This window comes from Phoenix dactylifera, unplaced genomic scaffold, assembly GCF_009389715.1.
Source record: "Phoenix dactylifera cultivar Barhee BC4 unplaced genomic scaffold, palm_55x_up_171113_PBpolish2nd_filt_p 000381F, whole genome shotgun sequence".
NCBI classification, from domain to species: Eukaryota; Viridiplantae; Streptophyta; class Magnoliopsida; order Arecales; family Arecaceae; genus Phoenix; species Phoenix dactylifera.
In genome coordinates this window covers 253,294-273,789 of record NW_024067828.1, presented here as the reverse complement: position 1 = coordinate 273,789, position 20,496 = coordinate 253,294, and the positions used below count along the sequence as shown (strand labels likewise).

At 38.3% G+C, this 20,496-nt stretch overlaps 1 protein-coding gene across 2 annotated transcripts; it reads right to left on the bottom strand.

Moving 5' to 3' along the window:
* Positions 1-13,766: 13,766 nt before the first annotated feature.
* Positions 13,767-19,893, bottom strand: LOC103717262 (histone deacetylase HDT2-like). Of its 2 annotated transcripts, none has more exons than XM_008805581.4 (10): positions 19,705-19,893; positions 16,868-16,938; positions 16,559-16,779; positions 16,386-16,402; positions 16,234-16,284; positions 15,201-15,418; positions 14,890-14,961; positions 14,698-14,797; positions 14,398-14,536; positions 13,767-14,303 (listed from the first exon to the last, which is right to left on the bottom strand). In XM_008805581.4, the coding sequence occupies exons 1-10, from the start codon at positions 19,715-19,717 to the stop codon at positions 14,291-14,293; spliced, it is 915 nt and encodes a 304-aa protein (XP_008803803.2). In that variant the 5' UTR covers positions 19,718-19,893; the 3' UTR covers positions 13,767-14,290. The 2 variants fall into 2 exon arrangements, with proteins under 2 accessions (XP_008803803.2, XP_008803802.2); XM_008805580.4 differs by having other exon boundaries at positions 13,767-14,271; positions 19,705-19,886.
* Positions 19,894-20,496: the final 603 nt, after the last annotated feature.

Genomic DNA, 20,496 nt, shown 5'->3' with positions numbered 1-20,496 from the left:
GTCGACTCCAAGAGAAACACAAAGAAAAGTCAGAGAGCAGTTTTCGGGTCTGAGATTCGAGTCGACTCCAGTGGAACGCGAGTCGACTCCGATGGTTGGCAGGTCGACTCCAAAGAAGGTAAGAGTCGACTCTCAGAGGAACACAAGGAAAAAGTCAGAGAACGATTTTCGGACTCTGAGATTCGAGTCGACTCCCGCAGTACGCGAGTCGACTCCGAGACTGAGCGACCATCAACAGACAGAAGACCATGTTACTGCCTCTGAGATTCGAGTCGACTCACAGACAGCTCGAGTCGACTCCGAGACAAGCTTCACGTCAAAAGGCAGAAGACCAACTTTCGGAAACTGAGAGCCGAGTCGACTCCAAGGAAGTTCGAGTCGACTCCAAGACTGGATGAGCCAAAAGACAGAGAATCGGGAGTTCGGGCTCTGAGATTCGAGTCGACTCCCAGGACAGTCGAGTCGACTCGAGTGGACAAAATTCAAAATTGGATCCACGGACTTCAGTGGATGAGCCGACTCCAAAATTGCCAGGTCAGCTCCAGAAGTTGGCGAGTCGACTCCAGGTCAAGACGAGTCGACTCCTAGTCAAGACGGCAACTTTAATTCAAATTTGGAACAGTTGCCGAGTCGACTCCGGAAAAGCGTGAGTCGACTCCTGCTACAGCCGAGTCGACTCCTGATCGCGCGAGTCGACTCCAACCCACCAACGGTCATATTGTCAGGCTGCGCAGAGTGTGCAGAACGGCCAGAAAAAGCAGAGTAACGGCTAGTTTCCGTGGGGGTTGGCTTAAATAGCCACAGAAGACTGTAGCAAGGCAGAGAACAGATATTCCACTCCAAGCATTCAAATTTTCAAGCTCTCCAAGTGCTCTTAAACGAAAAAGGGAAGATCTGCATTTACTGCTCCAACAACTTCTTCCCAACAATCAAAGCTTCCTCCTCCTGCATTCAAGTCGACCACTCTTTCAAGAGGAGACCGGAGTTCCAGAAGCCATACCTCTTCACCAGCTTAAAAGCGTTTGAGGGCTTCTAACTCCTTTACGATTATATTGTTTTAAATCTGCTTTTTGAGAAGCTATTTTCTGTTTTCTTCTATCTCTTGTATTTACTTGATTCAATCGGGGGATTGAATCAAGGGGTTTAAGGTTGGTTGGTGAGCCAAGTTAAAACCAACGTGTGTAAGGGTTTGATTGTGAGCCCGGTAAAACAATCGGGGTTGGTTCTAGTCGGTGAGCCTGGGAAAACCGACCGAGTTCGTTGTGAGCTCGTAAAACAACAAGTTTGGTTGTGAGCTTGCAAAACAACCGGCTGTAATCCAAGGGGTTATAGTGAAATTCCCAAGTGAGACTTGGGGAGTGGACGTAGGAGCAAGGGTTAGCTCCGAACCACTATAAAACTTTGTGTTTGTAGTGCATTGTCTCTCATCTTCTTCCCCGCACATTACTCACAGCACTAGGCTTTAATTAAATAACTTGCTATAGTTTTTAATTAATCATCCACAAAGTTTTAATTAGCCAAATTATTTTAAAAACCCAATTCACCCCCCCCCCCTCTTGGGTTGTCTATCTGGGCAACACTTCCTATCTGAACTTTCTCTCTCTAGAATTAATTGTACTCCATAAGTACAACTATTAGTAATTTTTGGATCGACCTAGATGAAGGATCATGATTTAGAGTCGTCGGGCAGCGTGCCAGCTCTCACCCTGGTCCTTGCCAAATACTACTAGATTTGGTTACCTTCGATCTTTATTAAACTATTTGTATCTAGTTCGAACATGACCAGATGAGTTTTGTCTTGATTAGACCAACCTGGGTGTCGGACACTCTCGTTTGATTAGCCCTATGAGGGTATTGGAATTAAAATTTTTATTTTTTGGAATAATTATAATAAATTTTGTTAATTTAAAAATCAGGATCTTAGAAGAATTTTTGAAATTGATTGGAATGATACTTTGTATTTGCTCGCAAGGTAAGTAATGTAACTCTTTTTTCTAGATCTATTAACAAATTATAGTTATTTGCTCGCAAGGTAAGTAATGTAACTCTTTTTTCTAGATCTATTGACAAATTATAGTTATTTTCTTAAGCATGCTCGTGGGAGAGTTACTTATGAGTGACAACATATATTTTATTAATTTGATAACTCCAACATCAGCTACTCCTTGGAAGAATCTACACATCATTGGTGTAGTTGGTGTAGCATTACATATGCGTTGACAATTTCCTTCTCCATCATACTTATCTGAATCAAGCTTCCGAGTTTTGACTCTTTCATAGAACCTTCCATACCTTGATGAGGTTTAAAAAATCGTAATAACCTTCATGTGAGGGTACCATCAACATCCCACCTCAACACCTCTCTCCCTCCCCCTCCCCCCCCCCCCCCCCCCCCCCCCCCCCCCCCCCCCCCCCCGGCCCAACAAAAAAAAAAAAAAAATCCACATGAATGCACTAGCAAATGATATTTTTGTCCAAAAAGGCTTTTGCACGATAATAACTTGTCAATTCTGGTCAAAGAAAAGTTGCCGAAACCTAACAAACCGCCAGCAATGAAATAAAGGTTGCCTTAATCCATGCTGTTAACACTGCCGAGGAACATAGAATTAGATAGGTTAGAAGAAATGGTTTGGAGCTAAGCAAGCAGATAGCTTCCATCCAACCAACAAGGCTCAAAGAAAGAAGCCACTGGGCATACTATATTACGAAGCGAACTCTTGTATGGGCACCCGTTAGGAGCTAAGCAAGAAAATAGTTTTCATCCAACCAGCAAGGCTTAAAGCAAAAAGACATACACCGGGCATATTGCAATCAACATTCTACCTTGCTTATTTGTGAAACTCGAAACACTGTACTAGCCTTATGCCCCGAGATGAAATTGTAAGAAGTTTTTGAAATTTGAGAAGAACGGTTACGAAACCGTCTCTCATCTCTTACGTTTTGAAACTGACCCTTGAATGATCCACCTGTTGAAAAACTCAACGGAAGACCGTCATTAAAAACCTCTTGAATAGGGAGACGTTGGGGCCTAACGTCTCCTGGTGTGAAGCCAAAGATAAAGGGGCTTCACCGAGAGAAAAAAAAAAAAAAACAACAGAGTTCTTTCATCCCTTTCTTTGAATTTTTTAAGCTTGGTTTCCTTCACGGTCTTTTAAGCAGAGTGATCATTTCAAGCTCTGTACTCTTCCTTTTTCTATTCTTTCTTCATTTCTTATCAAACCATAGTGTACGAGCAAAGAAAAAAATTCCTGCGGAGTTCAAGAGATTTTATAGTATTGTGCACGTCTACAAAATCAACGGTCTGTTGTATCTTGGGAAGGGATCGCCAGAATCCGGTGCATATAAGGAGGCGAATCTCTTTCAAAGACAGTGACTACACGCCTCGGACCGATCTACAGGTATTATCTATTTTATTTTGGATCTAAAGAAAATGACATCAAAGAGGTACGCATTGGAATCAGTTGTTTCAATGATATTAAATTATTTAAGTTTTATTTGAGTTCTTTGAGTTGATTATTACAACATTTTTGAAAGAGATTTTCGCTTCTGAAATACAAAGATGGATAAAGTTAAGAACTCATTAAACGATATCCTGAAACCCGAGTCATTTGATGGAAAGAATTTTGTTAGATGGCAAACAAAGATGGAGTCTTGGTTAGACACATTAGATTTATTTTATGTGGTTTCAAACAATCCTTCAACTAAGGACCCAATGGATCATGAACCCGACAGATCAGCTGCTAAATACAAATTTGATAAAGATGATCGTTTGTGCAAAAGTTTGATACTTAGTGCACTAAATGATAACTTATACGACATCTACTCTAGAGCTGAGGGTACAGCTAAGATATTGTGGGATGAACTTGAGTCGAAATATGGTAAAGAAACCGAATCAGAAGAAAAGTTCATCATAGGAGAATATTTTTTCTTACAAAATGGTAGATCAAAAATCAGTAATTGATCAAGCACATGAAGTCCAGAATATAGTGGCGAAGATCGTCGCAATGGGAATTTCTATAGATGAGAGAATTCAGGCGGCAGCCCTTATAGAAAAGCTTCCATCTTCTTGGACAAATTTTAAAGTCTCTTTGAAGCATAAGAGACACTCCCTCTCTTTGGATCAAGTACTTGTGTCCCTTCAAATAGAAGAAAAACACAGGAATAACCATAAACAGGATTTGGGTATTGACTCAGAAGTTAATGCAAAGGCAAACTTAGTAGAAACGAAGAAAACTAACTTCTGGAGAAATAAACCCAAAAAACACTTTGAGAAGCCAAAACCAAAGATTCAAAAGGAACAGAGCAAGAGAACATGTTATGTCTGTGGAAAACCAGGACACTTTGCCAAACAGTGTAGACATAGAAAGGACAAAGTCAAGGGGCAAGGTGACAAAGTGACTCCTCAGGCAAATATGATAACAGGTTCTGGTTCTACTGGAATCGAGGACAGGTTAGTAATCTCAAAACTTGAGTTAAATCTGGCCTACAATCCAACCGAATGGTGGATTGATACAGGAGCTACTGTCCATATATGTTCTGATATTTCCTCTTTTTCTTTCTACCAGGAGGTTAAAGGGAGAACTGTGACCATGGGCAACTCCAGTGTTGCACAAGTGATTGGAGAAGGAGAAGTAAAATTGAAGTTCACATCTGGAAAAATTATTACTCTCCACAACGTGCAACATGTGCCAGATGTTCGCAAGAATCTTGTTAGTGGTTTTCTTTTGAGTCAATTAGGCTTTAAATTAGTGTTTGAATCAAATAAGGTTGTAATTACCAAAGGTGGGACATTTGTAGGGAGGGGTTATGTTGCTGATGGGTTATTTAAATTGAGTGTATTACCATGCTACAATATGAATAAAAATATTTCTTCTCCACTTGTTATGCATATCGACTCTTTAGAGATGTGGCATAGCAGACTTGGACACGTGAATAACAATACTCTCAAAAGAATGATGAGTTTAGATTTAATTCCTAAATATAATTTAGAGAAGAACAAAAAATGTGAAATTTGTGTTCAAGCTAAACAACCTAGGAAACCATTTAAATCAACAAGTAGAAGTTCTAACCTACTTGATTTAATACATAGTGATATTTGCGAGATGAGCGGTATTTTGACGAGAGGAGGAAAAAGATACTTTATTACCTTTATAGATGATATGTCAAAATACTGCTATGTATATTTAATAAAAACTACGGATGAAGCCTTAGAAAAATTTAAAATTTATAAATCAGAGGTTGAAAATCAAACCCAGAAAACAATAAAAAGACTGAGGTCAGATAGAGGAGGAGAATATAGTTCAACAGAATTTGAAAAATTCTGTGAGGAACATGGGATTATACATGAAACTACTGCCCCTTATTCTCCTCAGTCAAATGGAGTTGCTGAAAGAAAAAATAGAACTTTTCTTGACATGATTAACTCAATGCTTATTAGTTCTGGTCTTTCCAACAATTTATGGGGTGAAGCTCTAATTTCAGCATGTAAAATACTTAATCGTATACCATTTAAAGATAACCAGAAAACACCATATGAGTTATGGTGGGGGTAAAAAACCTAGTCTAAAATATTTTAAAGTTTGGGGTTGCCTTGCAAAAGTTAAAATTAACTCTAGCAAGATGACTAAACTGTCTTCTAAGACTTTCGATGCAGCTTTCATAGGATACGCGGAAAATAGTAACGCATACCGATTCTTAGTAGTACGATCAGATGTACTTGACATTACACCGAACACTATTAAAGAATCGAATGATGCAGTATTTTTTGAGAATGTGTTTCCTATGAAAGAAAAGAGAAAGTTAGAAATAGGAGAATCCTCTAAATCACAAAATAATAACACTGAAATAGAACCCCAAGTTGAACTTAGAAGGAGCAAGAGGCCTAGAATAGAAAAAAACCTAGGAGATGACTTCTACACATTCCTTGTTGAAGATGAACCTTTGACTTATGCTGAAGCAATGAAATCTAGTGATGCACCTCTATGGGAGGAAGCCATTAAAAGTGAGATGGAATCAATCCTTTCACACAATACATGGGTGTTAACCGACTTACCTCCAGGGTCTAGACCACTAGGATGCAAATGGGTCTTTAAAAGGAAACAACATCCTGATGGATCCATTGAAAAATACAAAGCTAGATTAGTTGCTAAAGGTTTTAGTCAAAGAGAAGGAATGGACTATTTTGACACTTATTCTCCAGTCACTAGGATAACTACAATTCGAGTGCTTATAGCATTGGCGGCATCTTATAAACTTGAAATCCATCAGATGGATGTGAAAACAGCCTTTCTTAATGGCGAGTTAGATAAAGAAATTTATATGGAGCAGTCAGAAGGTTTTGTAGTTCCTGGTCAAGAGAATAAAGTGTGTAAGCTAGTCAAATCCTTATATGGATTAAAACAAGCTCCTAGACAGTGGCATGAAAAGTTTGACCAAGTCATTTTATCATATGGCTTTAATATTTGTGACTTCGATAAATGTGTATATTGGAAAATATTTGATAGGTCTATTATTATCCTATGTTTATACGTAGATGACATTTTAATTTTTAGTAGTGAACATGTCACAATTTTTGAAGTGAAGAAATACTTAAGTGATAATTTTGACATGAAAGATCTAGGATTAGCTAAAGTAATCTTAGGAATCAAAATTAAAAGGACACAAAATGAGATTGTTCTAAGTCAATCTCACTATGTTGAAAAGGTGTTAAAGAAATTTGGGTACGAAAATTACAAGCCAGTTAGTACCCCATATGATCCTAGCATAAAATTAAAGAAAAATGGTGGGGATAGTGTTTTCCAATTAAAGTATTCTCAATTAATTGGAAGTCTTATGTATTTATCTAACTGTACAAGACCAGATATCTCCTATGCTGTAGGAAGACTAAGTAGATACACTAGTAATCCCGATAAAACACATTGGAATGCAATAGACAGGCTTCTTAAATATTTGAAGGGTACCATTAACTACGGGATATACTATTCTGGTTTTCCTACTATACTAGAAGGGTATAGTGATGCTAACTGGATTTCTGATTCCGAAGATACAAAGGCCACTAGTGGATTTGTCTTTACACTAGGTGGTGGTGCAGTCGCTTGGAAATCTTCCAAGCAGACCTTGATTACTAGATCCACCATGGAGGCTGAGATGGTAGCCTTAGAGTTAGCTGGTGGAGAAGCAGATTGGCTTAAGGGTATGTTATCAGATATTCCCATGATGGATAAGCCTATTCCTGCTGTTCTAATTAATTGTGATAATCAGGCGACCATAGCAAAAGTAAAAAGTAAACATCACAACTCGAAGTCGTCTAGGCATATTGAGCTTCGATATAAAATTTTAAGGAAGCTCATCTCTACTGGAGTTATAACTTTAAGTTATATTAAATCAGTGGAAAACTTGGCAGTTCATCTGACCAAGGGCTTGTCGAGAGGACAAGTTCAATATGCTTCGAGGGGGATGGGTTTAAAGCCTATTTTTGAGTCACCGTCAGCGGCAACCCAACCTATCTGACTGGAGATCCCAAGATGTAGGTTCATGGGACAAACAAGCTGACTGAGTGGTTGGTAGGAGCACCAAATTTAAAGTGAACTCAGTTCACTACCCATCTCTATGGAGCAGGTGCTCAACTGCACTAGACAGGAGGATGGCGTAATGCCTTAATGATATCAAGGCTATTATAGCAGGGTATAGAGTTGCAGTATACCCTTGGAGATATCACCGATGTGAGTGTGACTGTGGGGCTGCAGTCAAATAGAGAATTAAGACTTGTTCTCTAGGAGACACTCACAAAACAAGATACCTGCGCACGGCCGTAATGCGCTACCCCGATGGAACTCACATGCAGGGTCAACTCTTAGTTGTTCGGTATTTTAAAATCTATACATAAAGTCCAAGTTCAAGACTTTGTTCACTTCGGACCGGTGTGGATGGCAAAATACCAACTAGAAGAAGGTTCAAGTCCGGAAGACACCTTTATCGAAAGCTAAGTGTACTGATTGCTCGTACTTTGAATTTTCAGAATTTCTATTATTTTCAAAATTATTTTAAATTTTTAAAATTTCAAAAATGGTGGGGAAATGTAAGAAGTTTTTGAAATTTGAGAAGAACGGTTACGAAACCGTCTCTCATTTCTTACGTTTTGAAACTGACCCTTGAATGATCCACCCGTTGAAAAACTCAACGGAAGACCGTCATTAAAAACCTCTTGAATAGGGAGACGTTGGGGCCTAACGTCTCCTGGTGTGAAGCCAAAGATAAAGGGGCTTCAACGAGAGAGAAAAAAAAAAAAAAAACAACAGAGTTCTTTCATCCCTTTCTTTGAATTTTTTAAGCTTGGTTTCCTTCACGGTCTTTTAAGCAGAGTGATCATTTCAAGCTCTGTACTCTTCCTTTTTCTATTCTTTCTTCATTTCTTATCAAACCATAGTGTACGAGCAAAGAGAAAAATTCCTGCGGAGTTCAAGAGATTTTGTAGTATTGTACACGTCTACAAAATCAATATCCGTTGTATCTTGGGAAGGGATTGCCAGAATCCGGTGCATATAAGGAGGCGAATCTCTTTCAAAGACAATGACTACACGCCTCGGACCGATCTACAGGTATTATCTATTTTATTTTGGATCTAAAGAAAACGACATCAAAGAGGTACGCATTGGAATCAGTTGTTTCAGTGATATTAAATTATTTAAGTTTTATTTGAGTTCTTTGAATTGATTATTACAACAGAAATAAGTCTAACCACATGGAACCCTCTTCGCCCTTTTAGTTTTTTACCTTTTTCCACAATTTAGCTATTGACAGGATAATTGATTAAGGGATGGTTACTGAGGTAATAATGTATATATTCTCGCTATACGTGAATAATGATATTAGACATATATATATATATATATATATATATATATATATATATATATATATATATAATTTTTGCAGAATTTTTAAATTATATATGAATTTCTTAGGTAACATATAGTCTCCTCATTTAAAGGCAAATAATTGTTTGTTCCTGATAAATTAATAACGAACTCCACTACTTGCCACTTCGCACATTTATAATAGGTTCACATTTCCAAAATACTCTTGCTACAAGTTACATAAAAACTAAAAATATTTAATCAAATGGAAGTTACAAGTTTTCAACCTTTTTCCGGCGGGCACTGGCAATAACAATATTTTATGAAGCAAACCCTAGACTAGGCTAACGTCATCTGGTCATCTATCTCCGCCTCTAATCTATGTTTTAGTACTCTTAATATTAACAAATACACCCATGATTTGTTACTTCTAGAAAGACATAGAAAGAAGGTGCATTGACCAAAGGCGGACCGAATTTATTGAGTTAAATGATTATAAAAAAATAATCTGATGAACGTTCGCGACTACCAATACTCTCAAAACGGGCATGTACATCCCACTTCGGCACTTCCAATGCTAGTGCACCAGAAAGCCTTCCTAATTAATAAAGAATCGTTTTCTCTCAATAAATTAATAAAGAATCCCCAATCAGATACCATTGCCAAATGTTAGTACACCGTGGGGAGCCTACATTATAACAAGTTTGGGAATCTCATCACCATGTTAAGCCATGTCATGTCAAGAACTAATAAGCTCCTCTCTCGTCGCATGATGGGGCTCCACTAATTAGTCTTTTAGCAAATGGCTCATTTCCTGAATGAACGGCACTCTCCACAAAAGGTCACGGCCTTTTGCTAAGAAGCTTCATCAGTGTCATTGGAAAACTTGCGCTCCCGCTCGTCACATTAGGACAGCTTTTCCATGGTGCATGTGGAGACCAGCTTAATGGGGCTCACATGGCTTTTGTGATTTTGCTCGCAACAACTGATCGCCATCTGTTTCTGAATCAGGCAACGGAATCAATGCAGCTGGTCTACGTTCCACAAGAACGGACAGTGCCATTTAATAAGGCCAATGTTTAGTCAACAAAGGAGTTTTGTCCATCATAGGCAGCTTACAAATTATCCAAGGAGCAGGTTCTGATCTTTTACCTTTCTGTTCCACGCATGCATTGAAGTGAATCAGACCATGACAGGTTGGTAACAAATAATTCTCATGTGATATGTAGAAGGCCTGGCCAAGGAGCTGGCATACCCACGGATTTGGTTCGGCCACATTGGACTTTGCCAAGATCCATCAAAGGCTTGTAATTCAGGTCTTTTTTAAGAACTCAGGCCGGGAACGCCTGGACATTTGGGGAAAGCTGCCCATCACCTGGGGTAGTGGTGGAGAGGGCGCGACTGTTGGCGGTGGAGGCCTCTCAGGCGATCCGGTTGAATAGACTTTTGACAGCTCGGGATATCTAGAGCTCCTCATCTGCTTGTGAAGCGTCCCGTTTGGTGTTTTCAACCATGGAGCTCCCACCCCCAAGTTTTCTTAAGGTCAATTTCAATAGATGCGTCCTAGATGGTAGGAGGGGTGGGGCGGGCTTCGTTGTTAGGGACCCAGACTCCAGGATGATTGTTGCTGGGGGCTCCCACTTGTTTGACACCTCTGTGCCAGAGGCGGAACTGAGAACGGCCTGGGATGGTTTGTGCTGCGTTTGGCGTGCCCTATAGGGGAGAAAGGTCCTTCTGGAGGATGATTCGGCGACGGTCATTAGGTGGATCATGCAGGTTTCCAGAGGGGTCGGTGATCATCACCCACTGCTGAAAGATATCCGAGCCATGATCCGTAGTAGGATGGTGCTTCAGGCGAAGCACGTGTTTAGAAAGGCCAATGAAGCTGCAGATTGATGGCCTCTTTTGTTGTCAACCATTCGGGGGACCATCTCTGGGTAGAAGAGGTAGAGTTGCCCAGTGCGCTCCGTGATATACTGTTTTTTGACTTTTTTGGTTATATCCGTACATGTTATGTATGATACTCCCGTTTTTAGCAAAAAAAAAAAAAAAAAAATCAGGCCGGAATTACCAATTGGCAAGTCTGGACCAACTTAGGCTCACCTCCAGAACTTCCGAACTCACCATCTAGCACAAGAAGTCTTTTCATGGTTCCACAATTAGAATCCAGAAGGGGTTTCGGTCCAGTCCACAATTAGAATCCAAGCTTAACATCTGAATCCAAGCCTCACTACCGCTTGTGGAACATTTCAAGGCAGAGCGCTTGAGAATGCAAGAACAACCTTCTTGTTGAGATGTCAAGAAGCATCTATCCGGACGTCCTCCTAGAGGATGAATGTACAGAGGGAGTCGCTCCACTTCCAAGAAACTAAAACATCCCTTACCTTGATTTTGACCTCGAAAAGGGAATGGAGCCGAGTCTTTGGACTCGACGGTACAGGACTGAACCTTCGGACCAAATAGTTGAAACAAGGTAGGATGGACACCAAGATCTACTTAGAACACCATCAGAGCACAACCAATGACTGATGGACTAAAGACAGAGGAAAACGAGAAAAAATACTCCAATTCAAAAAAAAAAAAAAAAAAGAGTATGATATCTATACTTACTGGTGATGATAATAATCCATAATGTCATATACTTGTTCTTGGTAATAATAAGCCATATTTCAGTAACATGCCTTCTGGGGTTCTCGCAAAAATTTTAATATGCATTGGATGTTGACAAATGAAGAGATTGCTTCAAGATACTAGTGGCATCTCTTTGGTACAAATAGGAAGGACAGGAAATGCAGATTTTCTAATGAGGTGATCTAGAAACGACTTGGATGATAAGAGCATGCGCACAAAGATTTGAGGAGACCTTTGATGAGAAAAGGGGTTCTAATGTCTTCAAATGATCACGAAGGAATTCAGAAAGTCTAGAGGAGGAGGTGTCATAACGCAAAGCAACAGTGCTTGGCATGAGGCTTCACTTGTTATATATTTATCGAATGAACTTGCCACACAATGCATGAAACTATTTCGTCAATGTAGGTTGTAAACTCATGAAGCTGATGGTGATAAATCTTACACAGTTCTACCGCATTGCTAGCAAAGTGAAATTGTGAAATCAACTATTTCTTACATTTGACATGTTGACAACCTATTGAAAACTTGTATAACCTGTAGATTGTTGGCTTCTAGCATCTGTTTTCCAAAGTTGATTGTTGAGTGTGATACCCTTGCACTTGCCGACGTTTTAGAAAAAGGGGAGGGATTCCCTTGGACGATTAGGCCAATTGTGCAGGATATCAGGATGTTGCAACAGATACCGCACTTCTTTAAGCTGGAGTCTATATAAGCTGCCGACTTGAGGTGAAGTTTGCAACGTACAAAATTATACATCTACCAAGGAACTATGAATAGTTCTTGCACAAATGTACAGCCCGCAAGGCCAGCAGACCTCATGGGAGGCTCGTAATTTAAAGCAGCAAAGCGACCAGATTAGGTCTTTCGCATAGGCATGGCTGCCCAATCATGTTTTAAGATGCATAATCTCAAAGTCGCTCCATCTCCTTTAACTTGTCCTCCTGTTAACATTGTTGTTCTTCTTCTTCTTCTCCGCTTGGATATTCTTCTTCTTCATGTTGCTGCTTTTCTCCTCCTCCTCCTCCTCCTCCATGTTTTTATTCTTCTCCTTTTTGTTCTTTTGTTGCTTCCGCTCCTCCTCCTCCTCCTCGCTCTCAATTTTCTTCTTTCTCCTCCTACTCATTGTAATTGTTTTTCTTATTCTCCTCCTCCTCCCTCTTCTAGTTATTCTTCTTCATCTTTTTCTTCTCTCTTCCTCTTTCTACTTGTCATTCTTCTTCTCCACCTCCTCCTCCTCCCCCTTATTATTCTTCTCTCCTTCTTGTTCCCTTTCTCCTCCATCTTTTCCTTTTCCTTATTATTCTTCTTCTTCTTCGTCACCTTTCTTCTTTCTTCTCCTCCTTCCCCTCCTACTTCTTTTTCTTTCTTTTTATAATGAGTCTTTTATTTTTTATTTTTTATATTGTTTTTAGTCTCTCTTTTGTTTTTATTTGTGCAATTAAGGTTAGGAAATGGTTCATGTACGAGATCTATTGCCTCAAACCTCAACGTGCTAATTCTTGTTGAGCTTTATGAAGCTACAAAATCTCACAGCCATTAATTGTTAATTATCATATTCTATTTCTATATGAATTAGATTCTACATTTGTGCCTACTTTAGATTCGTAGTCTTGATTTCCTTCTCTTTTAGATATACGTATAATATGCATAGGTGTGCCCGCCGCCCCTATTCCTTGCTTCTTTTTTCTTGACAAAGGTGATAGCATTTACTTCCTTTGTAGTTTATATTTTATATAATCTGATGTGATAATTTCTGTTATTTGAAGAGATAAAATATAAACGACCTGTTTATTTATAAAATACGAGTTATTATTTAAAAATTATTAAAACAGTTACATTTAAAATAGGTATTATCAATAATTATACAAATATTTTACAATATATGTAATTTTTAAAAATAATATTTAAAAACTTTTCTAAAAAAGTCCAAGCGCTTAACCAAGCAGTCCAACCTAACCCAGCTTTTAAAATTTTAACATAATCTAATATAAATATCGTCCAGCCAAGTGATTAGATTAGTAACTCAACCGCTGCCGAATCAGAGTAAAACAACTTAGCCTGTAGAAAAGGAGAAAAAAATAAAGAAAAGCAAATAAAGTGAAATGAAAAAAAATAATTCTAATTCCCCGTCAACCTTAATGACTTGGAGCTATCAAGTTACTTCCAACATCAGGGCCTAAAAGGGGGCCAAGAATAGACAATGGCAGAACTAAATCATACCTTTGCCCACTTCTGCATCAACCCACAGAGGAATCCAGCAACCTCAACATACACTGTATATGACGCCAAGTCAAAATCTGTGCTAGGTATGAACATCCTTCCAATCTAGGAAATACAAATCCAGAAGCACATAATCACTTCATCATATTTCCCAGCAAAGACTGGAAGCTTAATAGCTTCAAACCCTAAAAATAACTTTAACAGACACCAAACATCCATGATTCCATCACAGAACAATCATCATAGTTTTTCTACAGGCTAAAGCTAGAAAATCATTCATCTTTCAAAAGCATTATGATCAAAGTCTAGCTGAATGTACTGCATGAGGCAACTCCTATTCTAAACTAATATTACGTTGCAGAAAATTGCAAAACCCAAAATACCAAAAGATACTGATACCCAAGCAGGTAATGACTTCCACTGCCATCCCTGTACCATGTTTAGCATCTACTGTCATTCCCCACCTAGAATGTCTTTCTCAAAGATTTATCTTTGCACAGTTCACTTGGCAGCGCCATGCTTGGCTTTTGAATGAGCCTGAAGAGCATGCTCACTGTTAAACGTTCTGGGGCAAAAAAGCGTTGTTATGTGAGATACCTGAGTCCATATTTTGCAAAAAAAAGGTAAAATCATAGGTGTTACCGGAAAGAAAAAAAAAAAAGGTGAAATCAATGGGAAGCAAATGTCATACCTGTTGCATGACTTGCAGCTAACTGAACCGGCGGATTTGGGGCTCTGCTGCTTAGCCTTGTCCCTCTTTGCAGGTGTCTTCCCAGCATGTTTGGCAGGGTGAGGGGTCGCAATATGGCCACCTTTCTTGGCATCACCACCTACAAGTGAATCCAGTTTACATGAGATAAATCAGTGCTTTACGGCCAAACATTAAAAAAAAAAGTCTTTTTAACATCAGAGTCCTATGAGAACATGTTTACAATGCATCGACGAGAATATGGATTTTAATATTAAACTCTAACCAAGAACACAGACCCACCTGTTTTCTGACTACCAAATGGGGATACTAACTTTGCCTTCTTCTCTGGAGCAGGTGTTTTTGAAGCAGACCCCGCCAGTCTCTTCTTACCACTTTCAGTCTATATATAAGGCAGAGTGACAGGATAAAAAGACTAACAAAACAATTTCCAGAAAAGAAAAAATAAGCAATATCCAATAGATGTTTATGTACCTTCTGAGGGGTAGCTTCATCTTCCTCATCAGAACTTTCATCATCACTGTCATCCTCTGCTTCAGCCATGTGCTGAAAGATAATCACTATCTTAACCTTCTTGGACATCGCTTAAGCATGATTTTTGCACTATAATTAGCGCATCATTCTATCACTAATTATTCATCAAATAATCTATCCAAAATGTTAATGTGACCTATTAGAACATAAATTAGCAGAAAAAATGAATGTAGCACATGAATAAAAAGAACGCTATGATTCATCAAAAAATTATAAGTGGGGGAAGGCCCTTTTTTAGTCCTTGTACGAACCTCATCATCATCAGAACCTTCTTCAGACTCATCCTCATCTTCAGATTCATCTTCCTCATCGTCTTCATCATCCTCATCCACCTTCTGATCCTTCTGTTTATCAGCCTTATTATGTTCCTCTATCCTAACCTTGGGCTTAGCAGCTGAAGGATCTGCCTTAGCGATGCCAGCCTTTCCAGTTGTAGGTTTCGCCTGTTCATCCTTAACCTCAGTTTTGCCTGAAAATCATAAAACACTTTAAGCTAAAAGAACACCAGTATAAACTTTCAGAAAAACAATGAAAAGCACAACATATAGCGGTAAAATCAATAACAAATGGTAGCATCTGACACTTAGTTGACTGAAGACTGAACAAGTGTGGGAGCAGAAAAAGGCATTCCAAATAAAATGAGGTAAATGCTTATGACACAAGTGCAGGATCAAGTTTCTAAAGCAGGTGCAGGGGCAAGCTTCTGAATCAGGTGGGGGACAAGTTCCAGAGGAGCTGCGGAAGGCGAGCTTCCGAGGAAGATGCAGCACTCTAAGTAGAAGTTTCCTGTTACTAAGATCTCTACAGGCACATATGTTTCAATAAAGTATCTTCTATTAAACAAAATTAACTTCAGACTCTAGACAGACATTATCAATTATAACAAAAAGTTGACAGTTGGCTTAATGGTTGAAGATGCAAAAGCATCGCAGACATGCTTAGGTTGTCATGCAAAGTTTCAGGAAGCACATAAACACAAGCAAATCACTAATGCTCAAAAAAGGCTGTTTCAGTGCACAAGGCTCCCACTATCTTGAGGTGTGGGGAGGGTCGAGGGTCAAAAGTCTGCAGCCTTGCCCCCATGTGCGGAGGACTGTTTGTGTGTTTTGAACCTAGGACACCCAGGTTACAATGGAGCAACCTTACTACCATGCCAAGGCCAAACCTCAAGCATATCACTAAAGCTACAGATCTTAAAAGCCTCAACCTGTCAACTGATGCTTTTAACTCAAAAATAACACACATGGATATGTCAACCCTGTTAATTGTACTGCAAAAACATACCATTCACCTTCTCTCCTAGTTGAACATCCTCTTCAGAATCAGAGTCACTATCTGAAAATAAGAACAAGAAAAGCAGCAAAATCATTATGTGAAGTACGACCTAAAAAACTAGTTTAAACCAGGGAGAAATCAGGACAATTACAATATGTTACCTTGAAAGTCATCAATTGTGGAGGAAAATGAGAGGAAAGCATGGTCAAGGAAATCAATGATAAATAAGAATATGTAGAAACAGAGTCATATGGAAAGATAGCAGGCACCAGGAGAGGTGGGGGTATAGCATTTGACGAAAGATAACTTGCAAGGAAAACACTAAAAAGGATATTCATCATCATCTGCAACAACAGTCTTGTAGCCACAGAAAAAGACACTTGTATTCTTGGAGCTGTGAGATAATTCAAATTCCTTCTCAAATACTAAATCATATGAAATTTGAGCAGATTTCTCTGCAGAGAGAGTTCCAAGGACTAATTTTTTATCATTGAGTTTCACAAAAATGGGTACATTTTCGTTTCCTTTGTCCTTCTTCAGTTCCCCCAGCGATGCCTATAGGTGAATATTACAATAGTTAGCAATAGAATAGTTTTAACAAACATTATTGGAAAACAAAAACATCAACAGGGTAGAGTAAAACCTGGGAAAGATGCAAATATTTATCTTGTCCAGGATCACACTTAACAGTCTCTCCAGGCTTAACTTCCACACCTGAAAAATATTGGCAAATTGAAATATTGCCAGATGCAGTGTCTCAAAAGAGTGAGATGTAGCAGTCTGACATAAGATACAGAAGTACAAGCGTAGCATAGTCCTAGTATCCAAATTGATTGCACAGCCTACACACGCTAATATAAATTCATTGCATAATCTGTATCACAAGAATACATGAAGACAGCCTTACCAAACAAATCCTAGAAATGCAGAAAGTATCACCCACGCACACATGCATGCACCCACACACATACAACTCTAACCTTTAACATATTAATAACAGTGTGTGCACGCAACTGTGTATTAAGCTTAACCAATTTAAGAGAAATATTATATGATATATTTGTTATTAAAGTAGATTTACAATATTAGGTCATAATCATTAATAGAAAATTATAGATAATGGTTTGGCTTTTATCAAATATTTTCATAAGATGTAAAGCTAACAAAGGTAACAGCCAGAGCTCTTATAAGGATATGTTGAGGGCAATAATTGTACCAAAATAGGTCATGGCGCTTCTAAATGAAAATACAACAAAGAAGAAAGAAAAAAATTAAATACCATAATATGTTGGCTTCACATTCTCTAAATAGCATCATCACTTCATCTAGCTCCAATTCCTTGAACTTCTTGTGCCTATTCTTTCTATGAATATATACTTATATAACTTGGTGTTCCTCTTCAGCAAACACCATTGCTGGCTTCTCGTTCAAGAAACAATTAGAGCACTAGAATGGGCAGGTGGCAGGGTCATGGTTCCCAACGTTAGAGCAAGACAAGAAGGTAGTTGCTTTCAGGCTCCAATTGAGGAAATCTATGGAGATAGTAGTTCGGAGAAGGAAATAAATAGCCGACATGGATGAAGGGTATTACCATCAACTATCATATCTCAAAGGTGAGATGAGAACAAGACATAAAGATGAAGTCAGTTTTGATATTATTCGTTACTAATTCTCAGATCGTGCACCCTAACGAAAGCAAGCACCAACTTGGTTTCCACATGGGATTTTGGACTCTCTTGGAATTAGGAAGAAAGTCGACAACTATTACTTTTCTGCACCATGAGGAGGTAGGGCACTTATATAATCTAATAAATATGGTTACTAATGGTCCAGATGCTCGCAATTAAACAGCCATTGTTCTAGACAGAAATTATTCACACTTCTGTACTTTGTAAGAAGATTATTTCCACAATTCTCAAAAAATCTATATCAAGCCAATAGATAGAGATAATGGTGATGCAATGAGGCATTTGATTTCACAATAAGCCTAGGAGAAAAAGAAAGAAGAATATACTTTTGACTTAATCGAGATACCTATGAAACTTCTATAATATTGGTCGTCACAGACATCCATTTATAGCTAAGTTAATATACTAAAATAGATTCAGAAAACAAAAAGGTAGTCATCACAATGTCTTCAATATGTATCAACAAGTCATGGTACTATTTTTATATATGCCTACAATTTATTGTAAAATCAAGAAATTTCAAGAAGATTATGTAAGTATATAAACTGGCAAAATCAAGAAGATTAACAAATCATCTTCTTAGCTTGCATGCATGACTGATCATGTTTGCTGAACTCATATGAAGCATAGAAAAAAGAACCACCAACATAACATACCTCTTTATAATTTTGCCTTTTCTAATAGACTGACACAACTACTTCCCTTCTTCTCCCTCTTTCATAATGAGCTTATACCACATAGCAGTATCAGTCCAACCATTAGAAAACCGCCTCCACCCAAAGTTATACATATTAAAAAAACACTCACAACTACAAAAAAATGTCATTAGCCATCACCCTCGTCAGATTCTGTTTCATATCAAATATGAATTGAGATATCTGCAGATTTAAGCTACAATGTAAGTCCATGCATAGTTTCTCTGACAAAACCCTATCCAACCATATGAATTAGTTTTACGGAAACCATCTGTCTATATTTCTTTGCATTTCATATACCTTAACATTTTTTCCTAATTCAATAACATACTTGGAATGACTAAATTTGTCCAAAGTGAAATTAACATTCAAATAAAAAAAGGCAAAATGTGCAAGCACATTTAAAAAGAAAAAAAAGATAAATTTATTACAGAAATAAGAAATAGACATGTATGGAAAGAAGCAATATCATTTCAGAAGCTAAAAAACATTTATCAAAATAATGTAGCCATCAATATCAGAACACTTAGTTAAACCAGAAAAGTTTCTGTATTCAGCATACATTTTCTCTCCAGAAACATAATGTATCTTCATAATCCATTAATTGTAAGACATAATCAAATTAACATAAAGTAACCCGAATAAATTAAAAAATATTTAAAGCAAGCCAAACAATATCCAAAGATAATCAGAAGGCAAAACATAAGAACATAAATACATTGGAACAAATAAAGAACATCAATTAAGCCAGATACATCCTCCTCCAGCATCCAACACACACCACAGCAAAGCAATCAGAAAAAAACGCAACACCTAGACACACAATGAAAGGTCGATGATATCCAAAAACTATTTAGAGAAAAAGCAAAAAAAAACAGCATAAAAATGATGTTAGGAACATGAACATTCCCACGCCATAAAACACAGAAATGATGGAAGATTTTGAATATCCACGTAGCCCATGAGACGATTCGTGATGATAAGTGGCAAAGGGGGGGGTCCACGGAAAACACTAACAAAGTCTAACCTAACTGACGGAAAGAAAAGCAATAAAACCCTAATAAAACTAGAGAGAGATAGAGAGAAAAAGAGATTACCCCAGAACTCCATGGAGAACGATACGAGAGGAGAAGAGGAGGGTTTTGGAAGGGTTTGGGGAAGGAGGGAAGGGAAGGCGATGGCCAAAGAGAGCAAGGGCTACCCGTGACGGGAGGATTTCAGGAACTTGGGAGCGGCAATTAAAGGGACACGCACCCTTTCGGTCCATGGCCCGCCCATCTCCGCCGTCAGTTATGAGTGCGTGCTAGCTGTCAATCTCAATGCTTCGCTCAAAAATCCGGGAGGGAGATCGGGCGGGCCTGAGAGTTTGGAACCAAACCGTACCGGGGTGGTGTTTAGACCTGGGACTTCTGCGAATTTTGCATAAAAACTTATTTAATAATTGATTTTGCCAAAATTATAAGACTAAATTTTGTAGAATAATTAAAGATGATAATTTATGACTAGACGTGAGAAAGCGACACAAGTCACTCAAGTTAGAGGTTCAAGTTTAGCGTAAACTAAGTTCATGTGATATGCGCATCGTCTCGACTTTTTTAGCAAATAGATTATGTTTAGGTTCAGATTGGTGATGTGTTTAACATGTTTTGACCTATTTAATTAGTTAGATTAGGTTAGCATGCTCATTTAGTCTGTTTAAGATGTATTTAATCCAACTAACTAATAGAACAAGTTTAACCTATTTATATTGATTTGACATATTTGTTAAGCAAGTTTTGGAAGTTTGATCAAGTTATCTATATAACAAAGAGGTCAAGTTTTGCTTTAAATTTTTGACCCATTTAATAAACATATTAGGTATAAGTTGATGGATTAGTGATTTTATCGAG